General features: G+C 45.1%; 2 protein-coding genes across 5 annotated transcripts in view; one reads left to right on the forward strand and one right to left on the reverse strand.

Annotated features, from left to right (window-relative positions):
• Positions 1 to 8,873, reverse strand: part of LOC142198419 (uncharacterized) — a 76,591-nt gene extending 67,718 nt beyond the window's left edge. Inside the window, exons 1-2 of one of the 4 annotated variants that reach the window (XM_075269455.1) lie at positions 8,557 to 8,872; positions 8,347 to 8,473 (exon numbers count right to left, since the gene is read on the reverse strand). In XM_075269455.1, the coding sequence (XP_075125556.1) occupies positions 8,347 to 8,473; positions 8,557 to 8,580 (151 nt within the window). In that variant the 5' untranslated portion in view covers positions 8,581 to 8,872. Of the gene's footprint in view, positions 1 to 6,654; positions 6,672 to 6,878; positions 6,896 to 8,346; positions 8,474 to 8,556 lie in introns of those variants that run through there. The other 3 variants (XM_075269456.1, XM_075269457.1, XM_075269458.1) reach the window with 3 other exon arrangements.
• The window catches only part of LOC142198387 (uncharacterized), a 297,722-nt gene that overhangs the window by 173,777 nt on the left and 105,058 nt on the right, over positions 1 to 18,887 (forward strand). The gene's annotated exons all lie outside the window — the stretch shown is intronic.

The following is an 18,887-nucleotide window of genomic DNA, read 5'->3' on the forward strand; positions in this document are numbered from 1 at the left end:
TAAAGTTTCATTTTTGAGGGATTGCCAGGAGCAAGGAATGCTGAAGTTAGAATATTGTCCAACTGAAGATATGACAGCCGATATTCTTACTAAGGCATTGAATGCTGAAAGACATCAGAAACTGATGAAGAAATTAAGTTTGACTGAATAAGTCTTTATTGTTGAGAAAGGGTGTTGGTATATACATATATGCAACAGATATAGACTTATTGTGTTATACTGTGTTGGAGGAACTTACAGCTTCCGGACACTAGATGGCGATGTTATTATTGTTATGTGCTGAATACATGTAATGATATGCTATGGAGACTTGTCTGTATCTCAAAATGCTGCACATATCTATGGTTAGTCCTTTCCAGTGTATTCCTTGTTATATTGCTGTATATAGACATGCTGATGTATGTTACCTCATGTTCTGAGAAGTAAACTGAAGATTAACCCATATAATCTACTCTGAAGCTTTCTTCTGCAACTGCACTCTGCAACAGCCAGAACAATCCTGGGCACGGTGTGAGGAACAACTTCAGTGCCAGCCCAACTGGAGAGCTGCCGAAAAGCCAGAGCAGGCGGATCATCAACACCAACAACACGCTCATTACATGGTGTCCCAGTGAGCTGCTGAGATGCCAAAACAATCACAGGCACAGTGCAAGAAACAAGTTCAGCAGCAGGACAGCTTGAGAGCTGCTAAAACGCCAGAGCAGGCAAACCAGACGGCTAAATTTAGGCAGATCATACATGCCAACAACACACAGACGAACTTGCGGGCAGAGGCTAGTACAATACAATAGACGGGGGAGGGGGGGGGGGGGTGTCACTGTACAATATAATATAGGGGGGGGGGGGTCACTGTACTACTGGTCAGATCAGTGACATTACAGGTGTGGCCTCGCTTCTGCCCCCCTCCCCCTCAGGACTAGATTTGGTCTCTTCTCTCTGTACAGTCTAAACTGAGACCTTACTGGAGAAAGAGCAGAGGACGGGGCAGAGATTAGACAGCACGGCGGCCATGATGGGAGTCCGGACTAATGGGAGACATTAGAATCCTTCTAGAATTAATTACACTTACCAATATATACAGTGTTTGCCTGCAAGTAAGTCACCCCCTGAGAATAAGACATCCCCAAAAAACTGGGAGCAGCCGCTGTGCATAGACTATGATAAGGGGGGGGGTTCCGCTCTCCCAGCTCATCCCACTGCAGCAGGAACACTGGATACAACGTGCGCTATCACAGCAGAGGCCGCCATACCGGTGCACACGGAGCAGTGAGGCTCCTCACTAAGCCCCGCCCACCACTTATGTGACGAACAGCAGCACTAGCACTGCTACGAAGAGAAGTATCATGCCTCCCCCCCTCCCCTACAACAGGCAGTCATGCCCGGGGCCCCACTCTACAAGACACCCCCCCCCCCCAAAAAAAAAATGTAATAATAATATAGACATGTTCTACCTTTAGGACCAGAAATTAATATAAAACACGGTCTTATTTTTGAGGAAACACAGCACTAATCATTCCAGAGTGAAGACATAAGTAAGAAGTCAGCCAGCAGTCCCATGTAAATAACTATACAACACTGTATATAATAGTATATCTCTATATACACACACACAGCGCCTTGTGAAAGTATTCGGCCCCTTGTGTTAATCCTTTGTAGCGCCCCCTTGCGGTAATACTCTGTAGCACCCCCTTGTGTTAATACTCTCTAGTGCCCCTTGCGGTAATACTCTCTAGTGCCCCTTGTGGTAATACTCTGTAGCGCCCCTTGCGTTAATACTCTCTAGTGCCCCTTGTGGTAATACTCTGTAGCGCCCCCTTGCGTTAATACTCTCTAGTGCCCCTTGCGGTAATACTCTGTAGCGCCCCTTGCGGTAATACTCTGTAGCGCCCCTTGCGTTAATACTCTCTAGTGAACCTTACGGTAATACTCTCTAGTGCCCCTTGTGGTAATACTCTCTAGTGCCCCTTGCGTTAATACTCTCTAGTGCCCCTTGTGGTAATACTCTGTGGCGCCCCCTTGTGGTAATACTCTGTGGCGCCCCCTTGTGGTAATACTCTGTAGCGCCCCCTTGTGGTAATACTCTCTAGTGAACCTTACGGTAATACTCTCTAGTGCCCCTTGTGGTAATACTCTCTAGTGCCCCTTGCGTTAATACTCTCTAGTGCCCCTTGTGGTAATACTCTGTGGCGCCCCCTTGTGGTAATACTCTGTGGCGCCCCCTTGTGGTAATACTCTGTAGCGCCCCCTTGTGGTAATACTCTCTAGTGAACCTTACGGTAATACTCTCTAGTGCCCCTTGTGGTAATACTCTCTAGTGCCCCTTGCGTTAATACTCTCTAGTGCCCCTTGTGGTAATACTCTGTGGCGCCCCCTTGTGGTAATACTCTGTGGCGCCCCCTTGTGGTAATACTCTGTGGCGCCCCCTTGTGGTAATACTCTGTGGCGCCCCCTTGTGGTAATACTCTGTGGCGCCCCCTTGTGGTAATACTCTGTGGCGCCCCCTTGTGGTAATACTCTGTGGCGCCCCCTTGTGGTAATACTCTGTGGCGCCCCCTTGTGGTAATACTCTGTAGCGCCCCCTTGTGGTAATCCTTTGTAGCGCCCCCTTGTGGTAATACTCTGTAGCGCCCCCTTGTGGTAATCCTTTCTAGCGCCCCCTTGTAGTAATACTCTGTGGCGCCCACTTGTGGTAATACTCTGTAGCGCCCCCTTGTGGTAATACTCTGTAGCGCCCCCTGTTGCTGCGATTACAAGGCGCTCGGGCTTTGTCTCTAGCAGTTTTGCTCCTTCTTCCTTGCAGAACAGCTTGCGCTCAGTGCGGTTGGATGGAGACGTTTGTGCAGCAGCTTCAGCTCTTTCCACAGATTCTCGATGGGATTCAGGTCTGGACTGTGACTTGGCCGTTCTCACACCTGGAGACGATTATTCGGGAACCGTTCCATTGTAGATTTTGCTTTATGTTTGGGATCATTGTCTTGTTGGAAGATAAATCTGCGTCCCAGTCTCGGGTCTTTTGCAGACTCCAGTCTCAGGTTTTCTTCCAGAATGCTCCTGGATTTGGCTCCATCTTCCCTGTCCCAAACCCTGATGCCGCCCCCGCCATGTGTGACAGCGGGGATCAGGGGGTGATCAGGGGGATGAGCGGCTTTTACACCAAACATATGGTTTTGCATTGTGGCCATACACTTGTATTTTGGTTCCCTCTGAGCAGAGCCCCTTCTTCCACATGTTTGGGATCTCTCCGGGGGCTTGTGACAAACTTTACACCAGACCCTTTATGGATATCTGTGAGACATGGCTTCTTCTTGCCGCTCTTTGTGCAGTGTACAGGGACTGATTGTTGTCCTATGGACAGACTCTCCTTGCAGGTCCTCCAGAGTGATCCTGGGCCTCTTGGCTCCATCTCTGATCAGTCTTCTCCTTGTTTAGAGGGACGGCCGGGTCTTGGTAGACTTGCAGTGGTCTGATCCTCCTTCCATTACAATAGGATTGCTTGCACAGGCTCCTTCTCCACAACAGTATCTGGGAGCTGCCTGGTGTGTTCCTTGGTCTCCATGATGCTCTCTGCGCTTTATACAGATCCTGAGCCTATCACAGAGCAGGTGCATTATACGGAGACTTGTTACACCGGGGGATTCTATTTCTCTTCATCAGTCATTTAGGACGACATTGGATCAGTCAGAGATCGGAACTGACCGGAACCGAGAGAGAAGAAAGGGGACGAATAATATCACCCCCCCGCCGGTCAGATTATTATTTGCTAATAAAGTGTAAAATCTCCAATACATTTCCTCCCTCCTCGCACTTGTTGTTGATTCTTTCCCACAAAATTAAAATTTATATCTGTATATTTGAAGCCTGAAATGTGGCAAAAAGTTCAAAGGGGCTAATACTGTCACAAGGCGCTGTATATATAGAGAGTAGGGGGCTGTATACATTATATATAGAGAGTAGGGGGTGAGTACTGTCACAAGGCGCTGTATATATATAGAGTAGGGGGCTGTATACATTATATATAGAGAGTAGGGGGTGAGTACTGTCACAAGGCGCTGTATCTATATATGAGTAGGGGGCTGTATACATTATATATAGAGAGTAGGGGGCTGTATACATTATATATAGAGAGTAGGGGGTGAGTACTGTCACAAGGCGCTGTATCTATATATGAGTAGGGGGCTGTATACATTATATATAGAGAGTAGGGGGCTGTATACATTATATATAGAGAGTAGGGGGCTGTATACATTATATAGAGAGAGTAGGGGGCTGTATACATTATATATAGAGAGTAGGGGACTGTATACACTATATATAGAGAGTAGGGGACTGTATACACTATATATAGAGAGTAGGGGACTGTATACACTATATATAGAGAGTAGGGGGCGAGTACTGTCACAAGGTGCTGTATGTGAAATATCAGAATCGAATACAAAGCTGTAGTACAACCGCCTATATCTCTCTATATTATAAAAATAAATTCTTGTCCGTCTGTCCATCTGTCTGTCTGTCTGTTCTCTAATGCGAACCAAACGACTGGACCGATCTTCACCAAATTTGGTACAGAGATACTTCAGATATCCGGGAAGGTTTAAGACGAGACTCCAACTCGCTCGGACGTACCGTTGCTGAGATACAGCATTCCAAACACAGTGCCCCCCCCCCCCCTTAGCCAATACAAACCTGCAAGTCTTTCACTCATATTCCAACTGCAATACACACGGTCACTCCACATGCACAATACAACACTGATATCCAAACTGAGATACACGCATCAGAGGATTAGATACACGGGTCTGCACACAGTCCCACACGCCAGAGGATTAAATACGCACTTCTGCACACAGTTCCACATGCCGAAGGATTAGACACGTGCGCCTACACACAGTTGTACACGCCATAGGATTAGATACACGCGTCTGCACACCGTACCACATGCCATAGGATTAGATACACACATCTACACACAGTTCCACACTCCAGAGGATTAGGTACGCGCGTCTGCACACAGTTGTACACACCATAGGATTAGATACACGCGTCTGCACACCATACCACATGCAGTAGGATTAGATACGCGTGTCTACACACAGTACCACATGCCAGAGGATTGGATACGCGCGTCTACACACAGTTCCACACGCCGTAGGATTAGATACGCGCCTTTTCACACAATACCACACAGGGCAGGATTAGATACACGTGTCTGCACACAGTACCACATGCCGTAGGATTAGATACGTGCGTCTACACACAGTTGCACACTCCAAAGGATTAGATACACGTGTCTGCACACAGTACCACATGCAGTAGGATTAGATACGCGCATCTACACATAGTTCCACACGCCGAAGGATTAGATATGCGCCTCTTCACACAATACCACACAGGGGAGGATCAGATACATGCCTCTGCACACAGTACCACAAGCAAGAGAATTAGATACGCGTCTCAGCACACAGTACCACATGGGGGAGGATTAGATACGCGCGTCTACACATAGTACCACATGCCGGGGGATTGGATACGCGCCTCTTCACACAATACCACACAGAGGAGGATTAAATATGTGCATCTGCACACAGTACCACACGCCAGAGGATCAGATAAGCGCGTCTGCACACAGTACCACATGCCGTAGGATTAGATACCCACGTCTACACACAGTTCCACATGCCATAGGATTAGATACGCGCCTCTTCACACAATAACACACAGGGGAGGATTAGATACGTGCATCTGCACACAGTACCACATGACCGAGGGTTAGATGTGCGCGTCTGCACACAGTTACACATGCTGAAGGATTAGATACGCATGTCTTCACATAGTACCATTGCCAGAGGATTAGATACGCGTTTTTACACACAGTATCACACGGGGAAGGATTAGATATGCACATCTGCACACAGTTCCACACACCAGAGGATTAGATAAGCAGGTTTGCACACAGTACCACATTCCGTAGGATTAGATATGCGCCTCTTCACACGGGGAGGATTAGATATGCGCCTCTTCACAAAGTACCACACCAACAAGGATTGGATACTTGCATCTAAACACAGTACTACACGGGGAAGGATTAGATACAGCTTTACTCCAGGTATCCATAACAACTGATCACAGGTTTTTCACTGACATCCAAAATGAGATCCACATAATCACATGACGCTTATGGACATACACACAAACCACATACACAATACACCAGTGCAAAACTGGACAATTCTTATGGGGTCACTACACAAACATAACATGTAATATACCCGTGCGAAGCCGCGTCCTCCCTCTAGTAATATATATATATCTCCTCTTACCATGTGATGTCCGGGGGGGGCCGGGGGTCTGTATATAATATATATATCTCCTCTTACCATGTGATGTCCGGGGGGGCCGGGGGTCTGTATATAATATATATATCTCCTCTTACCATGTGATGTCCGGGGGGGCCGGGGGTCTGTATATAATATATATATCTCCTCTTACCATTTGATGTCCGGGGGGGCCGGGGGTCTGTATATAATATATATATCTCCTCTTACCATGTGATGTCCGGGGGGGCCGGGGGTCTGTATATAATATATATATCTCCTCTTACCATGTGATGTCCGGGGGGGCCGGGGGTCTGTATATAATATATATATCTCCTCTTACCATGTGATGTCCGGGGGGGTCGGGGGTCTGTATATAATATATATATCTCCTCTTACCATGTGATGTCCGGGGGGGCCGGGGGTCTGTATATAATATATATATCTCCTCTTACCATGTGATGTCCGGGGGGGCCGGGGGGCTGTATATAATATATATATCTCCTCTTACCATGTGATGTCCGGGGGGGCCGGGGGTCTGTATATAATATATATATCTCCTCTTACCATGTGATGTCCAGGGGGGCCGGGGTCTGTATATAATATATATATCTCCTCTTACCATGTGACGTCCGGGGGGGGGGGCCGGGGGTCTGTATATAATATATATATATCTCTTCTTACCATGTGATGTCCGGGGGGGCCGGGGGTCTGTATATAATATATATATCTCCTCTTACCATGTGATGTCCGGGGGGGGCCGGGGGTCTGTATATAATATATATATCTCCTCTTACCATGTGATGTCCGGGGGGGCCGGGGGTCTGTATATAATATATATATCTCCTCTTACCATGTGATGTCCGGGGGGGCCGGGGGTCTGTATATAATATATATATCTCCTCTTACCATGTGATGTCCGGGGGGGCCGGGGGTCTGTATATAATATATATATCTCCTCTTACCATGTGATGTCCGGGGGGGCCGGGGGTCTGTATATAATATATATATCTCCTCTTACCATGTGATGTGCGGGGGGCCGGGGGTCTGTATATAATATATATATCTCCTCTTACCATGTGATGTCCGGGGGGGGGGGGGGGGTCTGTATATAATATATATATCTCCTCTTACCATGTGATGTCCGGGGGGGCCGGGGGTCTGTATATAATATATATATCTCCTCTTACCATGTGATCTCCGGGGGGGGCCGGGGGTCTGTATATAATATATATATCTCCTCTTACCATGTGATGTCCGGGGGGGCCGGGGGTCTGTATATAATATATATATCTCCTCTTACCATGTGATGTCCGGGGGGGCCGGGGGTCTGTATATAATATATATATCTCCTCTTACCATGTGATGTCCGGGGGGGCCGGGGGTCTGTATATAATATATATATCTCCTCTTACCATGTGATGTCCGGGGGGGCCGGGGGTCTGTATATAATATATATATCTCCTCTTACCATGTGATGTCCGGGGGGGCCGGGGGTCTGTATATAATATATATATCTCCTCTTACCATGTGATGTCCGGGGGGGCCGGGGGGCTGTATATAATATATATATCTCCTCTTACCATGTGATGTCCGGGGGGGCCGGGGGGCTGTATATAATATATATATCTCCTCTTACCATGTGATGTCCGGGGGGGCCGGGGGTCTGTATATAATATATATATCTCCTCTTACCATGTGATGTGCGGGGGGGCCGGGGGTCTGTATATAATATATATATACCCTCTTACCATGTGATGTCCGGGGGGGGGGCCGGGGGTCTGTATATAATATATATATCTCCTCTTACCATGTGATGTCCGGGGGGGCCGGGGGTCTGTATATATTATATATGTCTCCTCTTACCATGTGATGTCCGGGGGGGCCGGGGGTCTGTATATATTATATATGTCTCCTCTTACCATGTGATGTCCGGGGGGGGGCCGGGGTCTGTATATAATATATATATCTCCTCTTACCATGTGATGTCCGGGGGGGCCGGGGGTCTGTATATAATATATATATCTCCTCTTACCATGTGATGTCCGGGGGGGCCGGGGGTCCTCCATCATCTCCTCCTTGTACCGATCCTCGTGTCCTTCTAAATACTCCCACTCCTCCATGGAGAAATAGACAGCGACATCCTGACACCTTATAGGAACCTGACAACACAATGATACAGTCATCACCCCTCCCCCTCCAGTGCTGTTACTGGAGAATTTCCCAGCATTCCCAGCAGTGTCACCTCTCCAGTCAGCAGCTCCAGCATCTTGTTGGTGAGTTCTAGAATCTTCTGCTCATGTATCAGGGAGAGCGGGGGAGGGGCTGTGATGGGGCCCCGGCTCCTGCTCCCTCCTCCTCCTGGCTCTGTGATGGGGCCCCGGCTCCTGCTCCCTCCTCCTCCTGGCTCTGTGATGGGGCCCCGGCTGCTGAGGGCCACACAGTCCCCCGATGTCTTCTTCACCAGTGAGTATTCCTGTGTATGGAGAGACAATAGATGATAGAAATGTAGTACAGATACCTCTCCGCTCAGCAGATAGATGATAGAAATGTAGTACAGATACCTCTCCGCTCAGCAGATAGATGATAGAAATGTAGTACAGATACCTCTCCGCTCAGCAGATAGATGATAGAAATGTAGTACAGATACCTCTCCGCTCAGCAGATAGATGATAGAAATGTAGTACAGATACCTCTCCGCTCAGCAGATAGATGATAGAAATGTAGTACAGATACCTCTCCGCTCAGCAGGGAGATGATAGAAATGTAGTACAGATACCTCTCCGCTCAGCAGATAGATGATAGAAATGTAGTACAGATACCTCTCCGCTCAGCAGATAGATGATAGAAATGTAGTACAGATACCTCTCCGCTCAGCAGATACATGATAGAAATGTAGTACAGATACCTCTCCGCTCAGCAGATAGATGATAGAAATGTAGTACAGATACCTCTCCGCTCAGCAGATAGATGATAGAAATGTAGTACAGATACCTCTCCGCTCAGCAGATAGATGATAGAAATGTAGTACAGATACCTCTCCGCTCAGCAGATAGATGATAGAAATGTAGTACAGATACCTCTCCGCTCAGCAGATAGATGATAGAAATGTAGTACAGATACCTCTCCGCTCAGCAGATAGATGATAGAAATGTAGTACAGATACCTCTCCGCTCAGCAGATAGATGATAGAAATGTAGTACAGATACCTCTCCGCTCAGCAGATAGATGATAGAAATGTAGTACAGATACCTCTCCGCTCAGCAGATACATGATAGAAATGTAGTACAGATACCTCTCCGCTCAGCAGATAGATGATAGAAATGTAGTACAGATACCTCTCCGCTCAGCAGATACATGATAGAAATGTAGTACAGATACCTCTCCGCTCAGCAGATACATGATAGAAATGTAGTACAGATACCTCTCCGCTCAGCAGATAGATGATAGAAATGTAGTACAGATACCTCTCCGCTCAGCAGATACATGATAGAAATGTAGTACAGTTACCTCTCCGCTCAGCAGATAGATGATAGAAATGTAGTACAGATACCTCTCCGCTCAGCAGATAGATGATAGAAATGTAGTACAGATACCTCTCCGCTCAGCAGATAGATGATAGAAATGTAGTACAGATACCTCTCCGCTCAGCAGATACATGATAGAAATGTAGTACAGATACCTCTCCGCTCAGCAGATACATGATAGAAATGTAGTACAGATACCTCTCCGCTCAGCAGATACATGATAGAAATGTAGTACAGATACCTCTCCGCTCAGCAGATACATGATAGAAATGTAGTACAGATACCTCTCCGCTCAGCAGATAGATGATAGAAATGTAGTACAGATACCTCTCCGCTCAGCAGATACATGATAGAAATGTAGTACAGATACCTCTCCGCTCAGCAGATAGATGATAGAAATGTAGTACAGATACCTCTCCGCTCAGCAGATACATGATAGAAATGTAGTACAGATACCTCTCCGCTCAGCAGATACATGATAGAAATGTAGTACAGATACCTCTCCGCTCAGCAGATAGATGATAGAAATGTAGTACAGATACCTCTCCGCTCAGCAGATAGATGATAGAAATGTAGTACAGATACCTCTCCGCTCAGCAGATAGATGATAGAAATGTAGTACAGATACCTCTCCGCTCAGCAGATAGATGATAGAAATGTAGTACAGATACCTCTCCGCTCAGCAGGGAGATGATAGAAATGTAGTACAGATACCTCTCCGCTCAGCAGATAGATGATAGAAATGTAGTACAGATACCTCTCCGCTCAGCAGATAGATGATAGAAATGTAGTACAGATACCTCTCCGCTCAGCAGATACATGATAGAAATGTAGTACAGATACCTCTCCGCTCAGCAGATAGATGATAGAAATGTAGTACAGATACCTCTCCGCTCAGCAGATAGATGATAGAAATGTAGTACAGATACCTCTCCGCTCAGCAGATAGATGATAGAAATGTAGTACAGATACCTCTCCGCTCAGCAGATAGATGATAGAAATGTAGTACAGATACCTCTCCGCTCAGCAGATAGATGATAGAAATGTAGTACAGATACCTCTCCGCTCAGCAGATAGATGATAGAAATGTAGTACAGATACCTCTCCGCTCAGCAGATAGATGATAGAAATGTAGTACAGATACCTCTCCGCTCAGCAGATAGATGATAGAAATGTAGTACAGATACCTCTCCGCTCAGCAGATACATGATAGAAATGTAGTACAGATACCTCTCCGCTCAGCAGATAGATGATAGAAATGTAGTACAGATACCTCTCCGCTCAGCAGATAGATGATAGAAATGTAGTACAGATACCTCTCCGCTCAGCAGATAGATGATAGAAATGTAGTACAGATACCTCTCCGCTCAGCAGATAGATGATAGAAATGTAGTACAGATACCTCTCCGCTCAGCAGATACATGATAGAAATGTAGTACAGATACCTCTCCGCTCAGCAGATACATGATAGAAATGTAGTACAGATACCTCTCCGCTCAGCAGATAGATGATAGAAATGTAGTACAGATACCTCTCCGCTCAGCAGATACATGATAGAAATGTAGTACAGTTACCTCTCCGCTCAGCAGATAGATGATAGAAATGTAGTACAGATACCTCTCCGCTCAGCAGATAGATGATAGAAATGTAGTACAGATACCTCTCCGCTCAGCAGATAGATGATAGAAATGTAGTACAGATACCTCTCCGCTCAGCAGATACATGATAGAAATGTAGTACAGATACCTCTCCGCTCAGCAGATACATGATAGAAATGTAGTACAGATACCTCTCCGCTCAGCAGATACATGATAGAAATGTAGTACAGATACCTCTCCGCTCAGCAGGGAGATGATAGAAATGTAGTACAGATACCTCTCCGCTCAGCAGATAGATGATAGAAATGTAGTACAGATACCTCTCCGCTCAGCAGATACATGATAGAAATGTAGTACAGATACCTCTCCGCTCAGCAGATAGATGATAGAAATGTAGTACAGATACCTCTCCGCTCAGCAGATACATGATAGAAATGTAGTACAGATACCTCTCCGCTCAGCAGATACATGATAGAAATGTAGTACAGATACCTCTCCGCTCAGCAGATAGATGATAGAAATGTAGTACAGATACCTCTCCGCTCAGCAGATACATGATAGAAATGTAGTACAGATACCTCTCCGCTCAGCAGATAGATGATAGAAATGTAGTACAGATACCTCTCCGCTCAGCAGATAGATGATAGAAATGTAGTACAGATACCTCTCCGCTCAGCAGATAGATGATAGAAATGTAGTACAGATACCTCTCCGCTCAGCAGATACATGATAGAAATGTAGTACAGATACCTCTCCGCTCAGCAGATACATGATAGAAATGTAGTACAGATACCTCTCCGCTCAGCAGGGAGATGATCTCCAAGGTGAAGTCTAATATTCTTCTGGTGATCTCAGTCCTGTCCTTGTCCATCCTTGGTGGGTCATTCAGGAGAAGGAGCGTCTGGAGGAGAAGAGGAGGAAACTGGATGAGCTGGAGGATCTAGTAGTGCAGGAGAGAAGGATTTATATCACATGGTGGTGACATCATCACAGGTCCTTCATCCTTCTCCTGAGCTCCGCCCCCATATACTGGTCACATGATTGTGACATCATCACAGGTCCTTCTCCTCTCCTGAGTTCCGCCCCCATATACTGGTCACATGATTGTGACATCATCACAGGTCCTTCTCCTCTCCTGAGTTCCGCCCCCATGTACTGGTCACATGATAGCGGTGACATCATCACAGGTCCTTCAGCTCTTGCAGGTCCTGCTCGGTGGTCAGTGCTGTTGTCTTGTTCTCTCTGTTATCAGCCATTACCCCAGGCTATAGATATATATATATATATATATACTGTATATACAGCAGTGACTGCTCTCTCTGTTATCAGCCATTACCCCAGGCTATAGATATATATATATATACTGTATATACAGCAGTGGCTGCTCTCTCTGTTATCAGCCATTACCCCAGGCTATAGATATATATATATACTGTATATACAGCAGTGACTGCTCTCTCTGTTATCAGCCATTACCCCAGGCTATAGATATATATATATATACTGTATATACAGCAGTGGCTGCTCTCTCTGTTATCAGCCATTACCCCAGGCTATAGATATATATATATACTGTATATACAGCAGTGACTGCTCTCTCTGTTATCAGCCATTACCCCAGGCTATAGATATATATATATATACTGTATATACAGCAGTGGCTGCTCTCTCTGTTATCAGCCATTACCCCAGGCTATAGATATATATATATACTGTATATACAGCAGTGACTGCTCTCTCTGTTATCAGCCATTATCCCAGGCTATAGATATATATATATATACTGTATATACAGCAGTGACTGCTCTCTCTGTTATCAGCCATTACCCCAGGCTATAGATATATATATATATACTGTATATACAGCAGTGGCTGCTCTCTCTGTTATCAGCCATTACCCCAGGCTATAGATATATATATATACTGTATATACAGCAGTGACTGCTCTCTCTGTTATCAGCCATTACCCCAGGCTATAGATATATATATATATACTGTATATACAGCAGTGGCTGCTCTCTCTTCTCTCTCAGGACATGATGGAGGATCAGCGAATTCTCACATCCCCAGGTTAGTACAGACTAGGGTGGGGGGTATAATAGTGACCAGTATATCCTACTAATATTATAAGTGTGAAAGTTTGTGAGTTTGGATGTTTGTTCCTCAATCACGCTAAAACGCCTGGACGGATTTGCGTGCAATTTTCCACAAACATAGTTTTCCCTTAGGATTGAGTCACAGGCTACTTTTGGTGCCACTAAACAACATGGCTTCCTAGCAGGAGACTCACAAAAGCAGGACTGCTAGTCCCAGCTATAGACTCACACACACTGCCTGGCATTTCCTGCCTCAACCTGCCTGCACACTCCTTACTGTCCCCTCAGGAGTCGCCCTCACTCTACTCACTCACATTTACATATAGATTTCCACTATATAACACATCACATTGTCTGTATCACTACATACACAATATAACACATCACATTGTCTGTATTACTACATACACAATATAACACATCACATTGTCTGTATTACTACATACACAATATAACACATCACATTGTCTGTATCACTACATACACAATATAACACATCACATTGTCTGTATTACTACATACACAATATAACACATCACATTGTCTGTATTACTACATGCACAATATAACACATCACATTGTATTACTACATACACAATACAACACATCACATTGTCTGTATCAGTACATACACAATATAACACATCACATTGTCTGTATCAGTACATACACAATATAACACATCACATTGTCTGTATTACTACATACACAATATAACACATCACATTGTCTGTATTACTACATACACAATATAACACATCACATTGTCTGTATTACTACATGCACAATATAACACATCACATTGTATTACTACATACACAATACAACACATCACATTGTCTGTATCAGTACATACACAATATAATACATCACATTGTCTGTATTACTACATATACAATATAACACATCACATTGTCTGTATTACTACATACACAATATAACACATCACATTGTCTGTATTACTACATGCACAATATAACACATCACATTGTATTACTACATACACAATACAACACATCACATTGTCTGTATCAGTACATACACAATATAACACATCACATTGTCTGTATCAGTACATACACAATATAACACATCACATTGTCTGTATTACTACATACACAATATAACACATCACATTGTCTGTATTACTACATACACAATATAACACATCACATTGTCTGTATTACTACATACACACCATTTTGGGGTAGCCACTCTTGCAGTTCAATACAGGAGCCGGACGGTGGCCATTTTGGGGTGGCCGCTCTATGCTCGTGTATAGAACTACAAGAGCAAGAGAAGCCAGAAGAGGCGGAGTTGCTGCAGAAGAAGGAGGCGGCGCAGGAAAGAGCTCTGGGCAGCAATGGGGATGCGCTCATCGGCCTTTCAGCGCTGGGGCCCGCCCTCATTGCTGCGGAGAGCTCATTTGCATACCAGTTAAAACCGGTATTTCTACAGAACGGCGCAGCGGAGACCTCGTCTAAAGGTAGGAGACGAATAGCTTTCTTAAGGCTATTCCGACGTGTTCATTAGAAAAAAAGGTAGTTTAATGGTAGAATCCCTTTAAGGGCCTGGAACTTTATTTGGAAGGGCTCACGTTAAGGGCCATAAAAGTGAATTTTGGAAGGTCTCCCCACATCACACACATCCACAATGACAGGTCAGGGGGGGACTGAAGGATTTCCCATTGTCTATTCCATCTGTGGTTGTCATGGGGAACGTGATATAAAGGGGGGCTTGGTAATGTTTGTGGAGCTTACATTGGGGTTTGTGTCCCTCCATTTGGGGAGTAAAGAAGGTTTCCAACTTGTCAAGTTAGCATGGTTTATTATGCAATCAGCAGACTGACTTAGCTCATTATGCAAATAAGCTAGGAGTTTCTTACCAGACTGCCCCGCCTCATTGATGCTGATCGGTTCCCATTAAGCTTCAGTAACGGGTCAATATCCATTGTCAGGTAAAGGCGTCCCAGCACCGCAGCGATAACGAGTGAACACTAAAGTGTGATGGCGCAACCGTCCCCCTTTTATCAGGTGTGGGCGGGTTATTCCTAGAAGTCTTGCAGTCAGCATCAACCAGCCGCAAGCTATCTATCACCTTTCTTGGAAATTCCCCCTCTCGAGTGGCCGGCTCAATTGGAAGGTTACCAAGGAAGGGGCCACTGCTTGGAATAGAGGCGATAACGGCGCTGTAGTATTTGCTGAGAATATAATATTTACTTCTTTATTCAAACCTAAGTTGCCTGAGCTGACCTCATGTGCTGAGACTAAATGGCTTCCCCACGCTTGCTTTTGATTTTTCATTACAGGGGGCCACACCATACATTTGTCCCCTGTTATGCCCATAGCAGCCAGAGATGCAGACGTGTTATTTGTAGCCTGAGACATTGGTGCATTATCCTACATGAATATGATCTTGCTGTGGATTGCGCGGTTCTTCTTCTTGGACCATGGCAGGACGCGCTGTTTGAGAAACTCCACATACATTATGGAGTTCATCGTTACCCCTTCTGGGATCCTAAAGGGGCCGACAATCTCTCTCCCCATGATTCCAGCCCAGAACATTACTCCACCTCCTCCTTGTTGGCGCCGTAGCCGTATTTGCATGGGGTGTCCATCAACCAGCCATCCTCCACTCCATCCATCTGGACCATCGAGCGTTGCACGGCGCTCATCGGTTTTGCAGTCAGTCTTTATGTATTGTTTGGCGCACTGGAGCCATTTCTGCTTGTGTGCAGTGGATAGAGGAGGTGGACAGGACGGCTTACACACAGCTGCAAACCTCTGAAGGACCCGCCACCTTGTAGTCCGGGGGACATCGGAGGTACCAGCAGCTTCATAAACATGTCTGCTGCTATGACCAGGCGTTTCTGCAGCTGCTCTTTTATCCTGACGTAATTGTCTGTTGGAGTCCTCAATCTTCCCTTCTCAGCACGCACACGCGTGTGCTGTGAATCAGCTACATACTTGTTGATTGTGCGATGATCACGATGAAGTGTCTTGGCCATGTGGATTGTAGTCATTCCCTGACCTAAATACTCCACAATTTGTTGCTTCTCAGCAGACGACACCTCCTTTTTCTTTCCCATTTTGGCAGAAAAGGTAGGCTGCTTAATAATGTGGGACAGCCTTCTTAAGTAGTCTTGCCTTTAATTGGACACACCTGCCAAACTAATTAGCACAGGTGTCTGCAATGGCTTTCAGTGATATAACGAGCCCTGACACACATCACCAGCAATGAGATCACCTGACAAACACAAACACTCTCACCTGTGTAAGGATATATATATATATATATATATATATATATATATAATATATATATATATATATATATCAGGAGGACTCAGCCACACACGGGCATATAATATATAAGGGGGGGTGTATAATAGTGAAGAAAACCAATTATCCACAGACCATATGAATAACTGAGGGAATTAAATTCAACCACTAAAGCACTTTCAAAAAGAAAAGAACCCTCAAATAATTTTCAGTCAATCATATAAAAATTTAAATACATCTTTATTATACCAAATACAATCATAAAACTAAGTAGCAGCTGGGCAGATGGTTAAACCAGAAATGAAAACACAGTGACAAACAGAGGATTTAAGACTATATATAAATCACAATTGACACATAGGACTTAAATATCCAGGGTATAGATATATGAATGTATAAATAGCTAGAAACATTAGTTTTAACCCTGAAAGCAAGACACTATACAGATATTAGATCATATTATACTCCATTGCAAGAAATAGTAAGACCAATGGTATAGATACAGCTGAATAACAAGGAATGATCAGAAAGATCAAATCACATCACAACCTGGAAAGCTTCCAAAAGGTTAGAACCCATATAGTGGTATAACATGAGTCATGCATACATGAATAAAGGAAGCCCAGTACATAAATAATTCAAACTGGAATCATATCAAATTTTGAAAATACCTGAGGTCATTATAGCAGATGGATATAGTCCCAAATCCCCAACACAAACGGCAAGGACACCTTGACGCGTTTTGCCGTGCGACGGCTTCCTCCTGAGGAAATATATCTGAGAAGGCAGTGAAACCCCCCCCCCATAACTCTGGGCCATTCATCACACCATCCAGGTTCCAGGTTTATTTCACATGATTTTTGCACCAATATTTTACATTGGGGTGAGTTGATGTATGTGACGCCTATAGCGCAGGATCGGTGCTCTGGACATTATTATTGGTCTTTAGATTGATCACATGATCGGCCCCCGGGTGACACGGTTGGCTTTGTTGCTCGGCGCTTACATACCGGGGTCGCTGTTCCATCTTGGATTACCGCTCCTCATATTCTCCTTCCCCATCATTACACCGACATTCAGGGTTCGGGGTTCTCTGGTTTGGGGTGTATTTGTCATGTTCGGCCTCCTATTGTGACTTTCCATGAGCAGCACTGACCAGGTCTTGTACTAATGTCTTCTATACATGTTTATTGCGTGTCTGATCATATTGCGTGTCCATGCTGCGATTTATTTGGGGTATATACACAGGGGTCGCTGTGTTTTGTTCTGTATGTGTAGGGTTAAGAGCACCAGCGGGCGGCCATATTGGATCCAGTATGACAGGTACAATATAACTTTGTGGAGTTCTACCCATTTCACACATGCTATGAGTAAGAAGCCACGGGCCTGGAAACGTGTCAGAATATTTTTTTGTGTTTGTTTTCATGAATTCTTATTAGACACATTGTTTCTGCCCCTTGTTGTTTATTGGACGGAGCGCTATTGTTTGGGGCTTATTCTAATAATGGACTATTAAAGGTTACGTTTTATTATAACGCGTTTCCAGAGCTGGATTTTTTGGACTTTCTGTATATGAGCTGCTGCTTTCACCCAAGGCCAAGGGGTTGTGTCCACTTCTATTAGTTTCGGGGGCTGGGTTTTTTTTGTGTTCTAACCTTCCACCTGTGACTGGGACGGCATCGGGCAGATTCTTCTCGGGTTCACAGGAGCTGAAACCACAACTAGCCCTTGAGATTTACAGCAAGTTCTTGGACCGGCCCTGTCTTAGAGCCTCACACTCTGCTCGGCGTCTGCTCCATAGTGGAAGCCATTACTGTGAGGTTTTCTATCTGTTATGGAATCGCCTCTAAAGCAGTTCCCGAAACTGCAGCAACTGGCAGATAACAGAGAGCAGAAGAAGACGCTCCCTAAATCTCATAGTGCCCTCATCTAAGGCTCCCCGACATCTAAGCAGAGGCCACTACAGGGCCGGATGGTCTCGGCCTGATCTGGAATCAGGTTATTACACAAGTCGTCAGTATAGAAATAGATGAGCTACAAATAGTCAGAATAAACCTGGTGAGAGCGAAGAGCG

Source organism: Leptodactylus fuscus, chromosome 3, assembly GCF_031893055.1.
Source record: "Leptodactylus fuscus isolate aLepFus1 chromosome 3, aLepFus1.hap2, whole genome shotgun sequence".
Lineage (NCBI taxonomy): Eukaryota > Metazoa > Chordata > Amphibia > Anura > Leptodactylidae > Leptodactylus > Leptodactylus fuscus.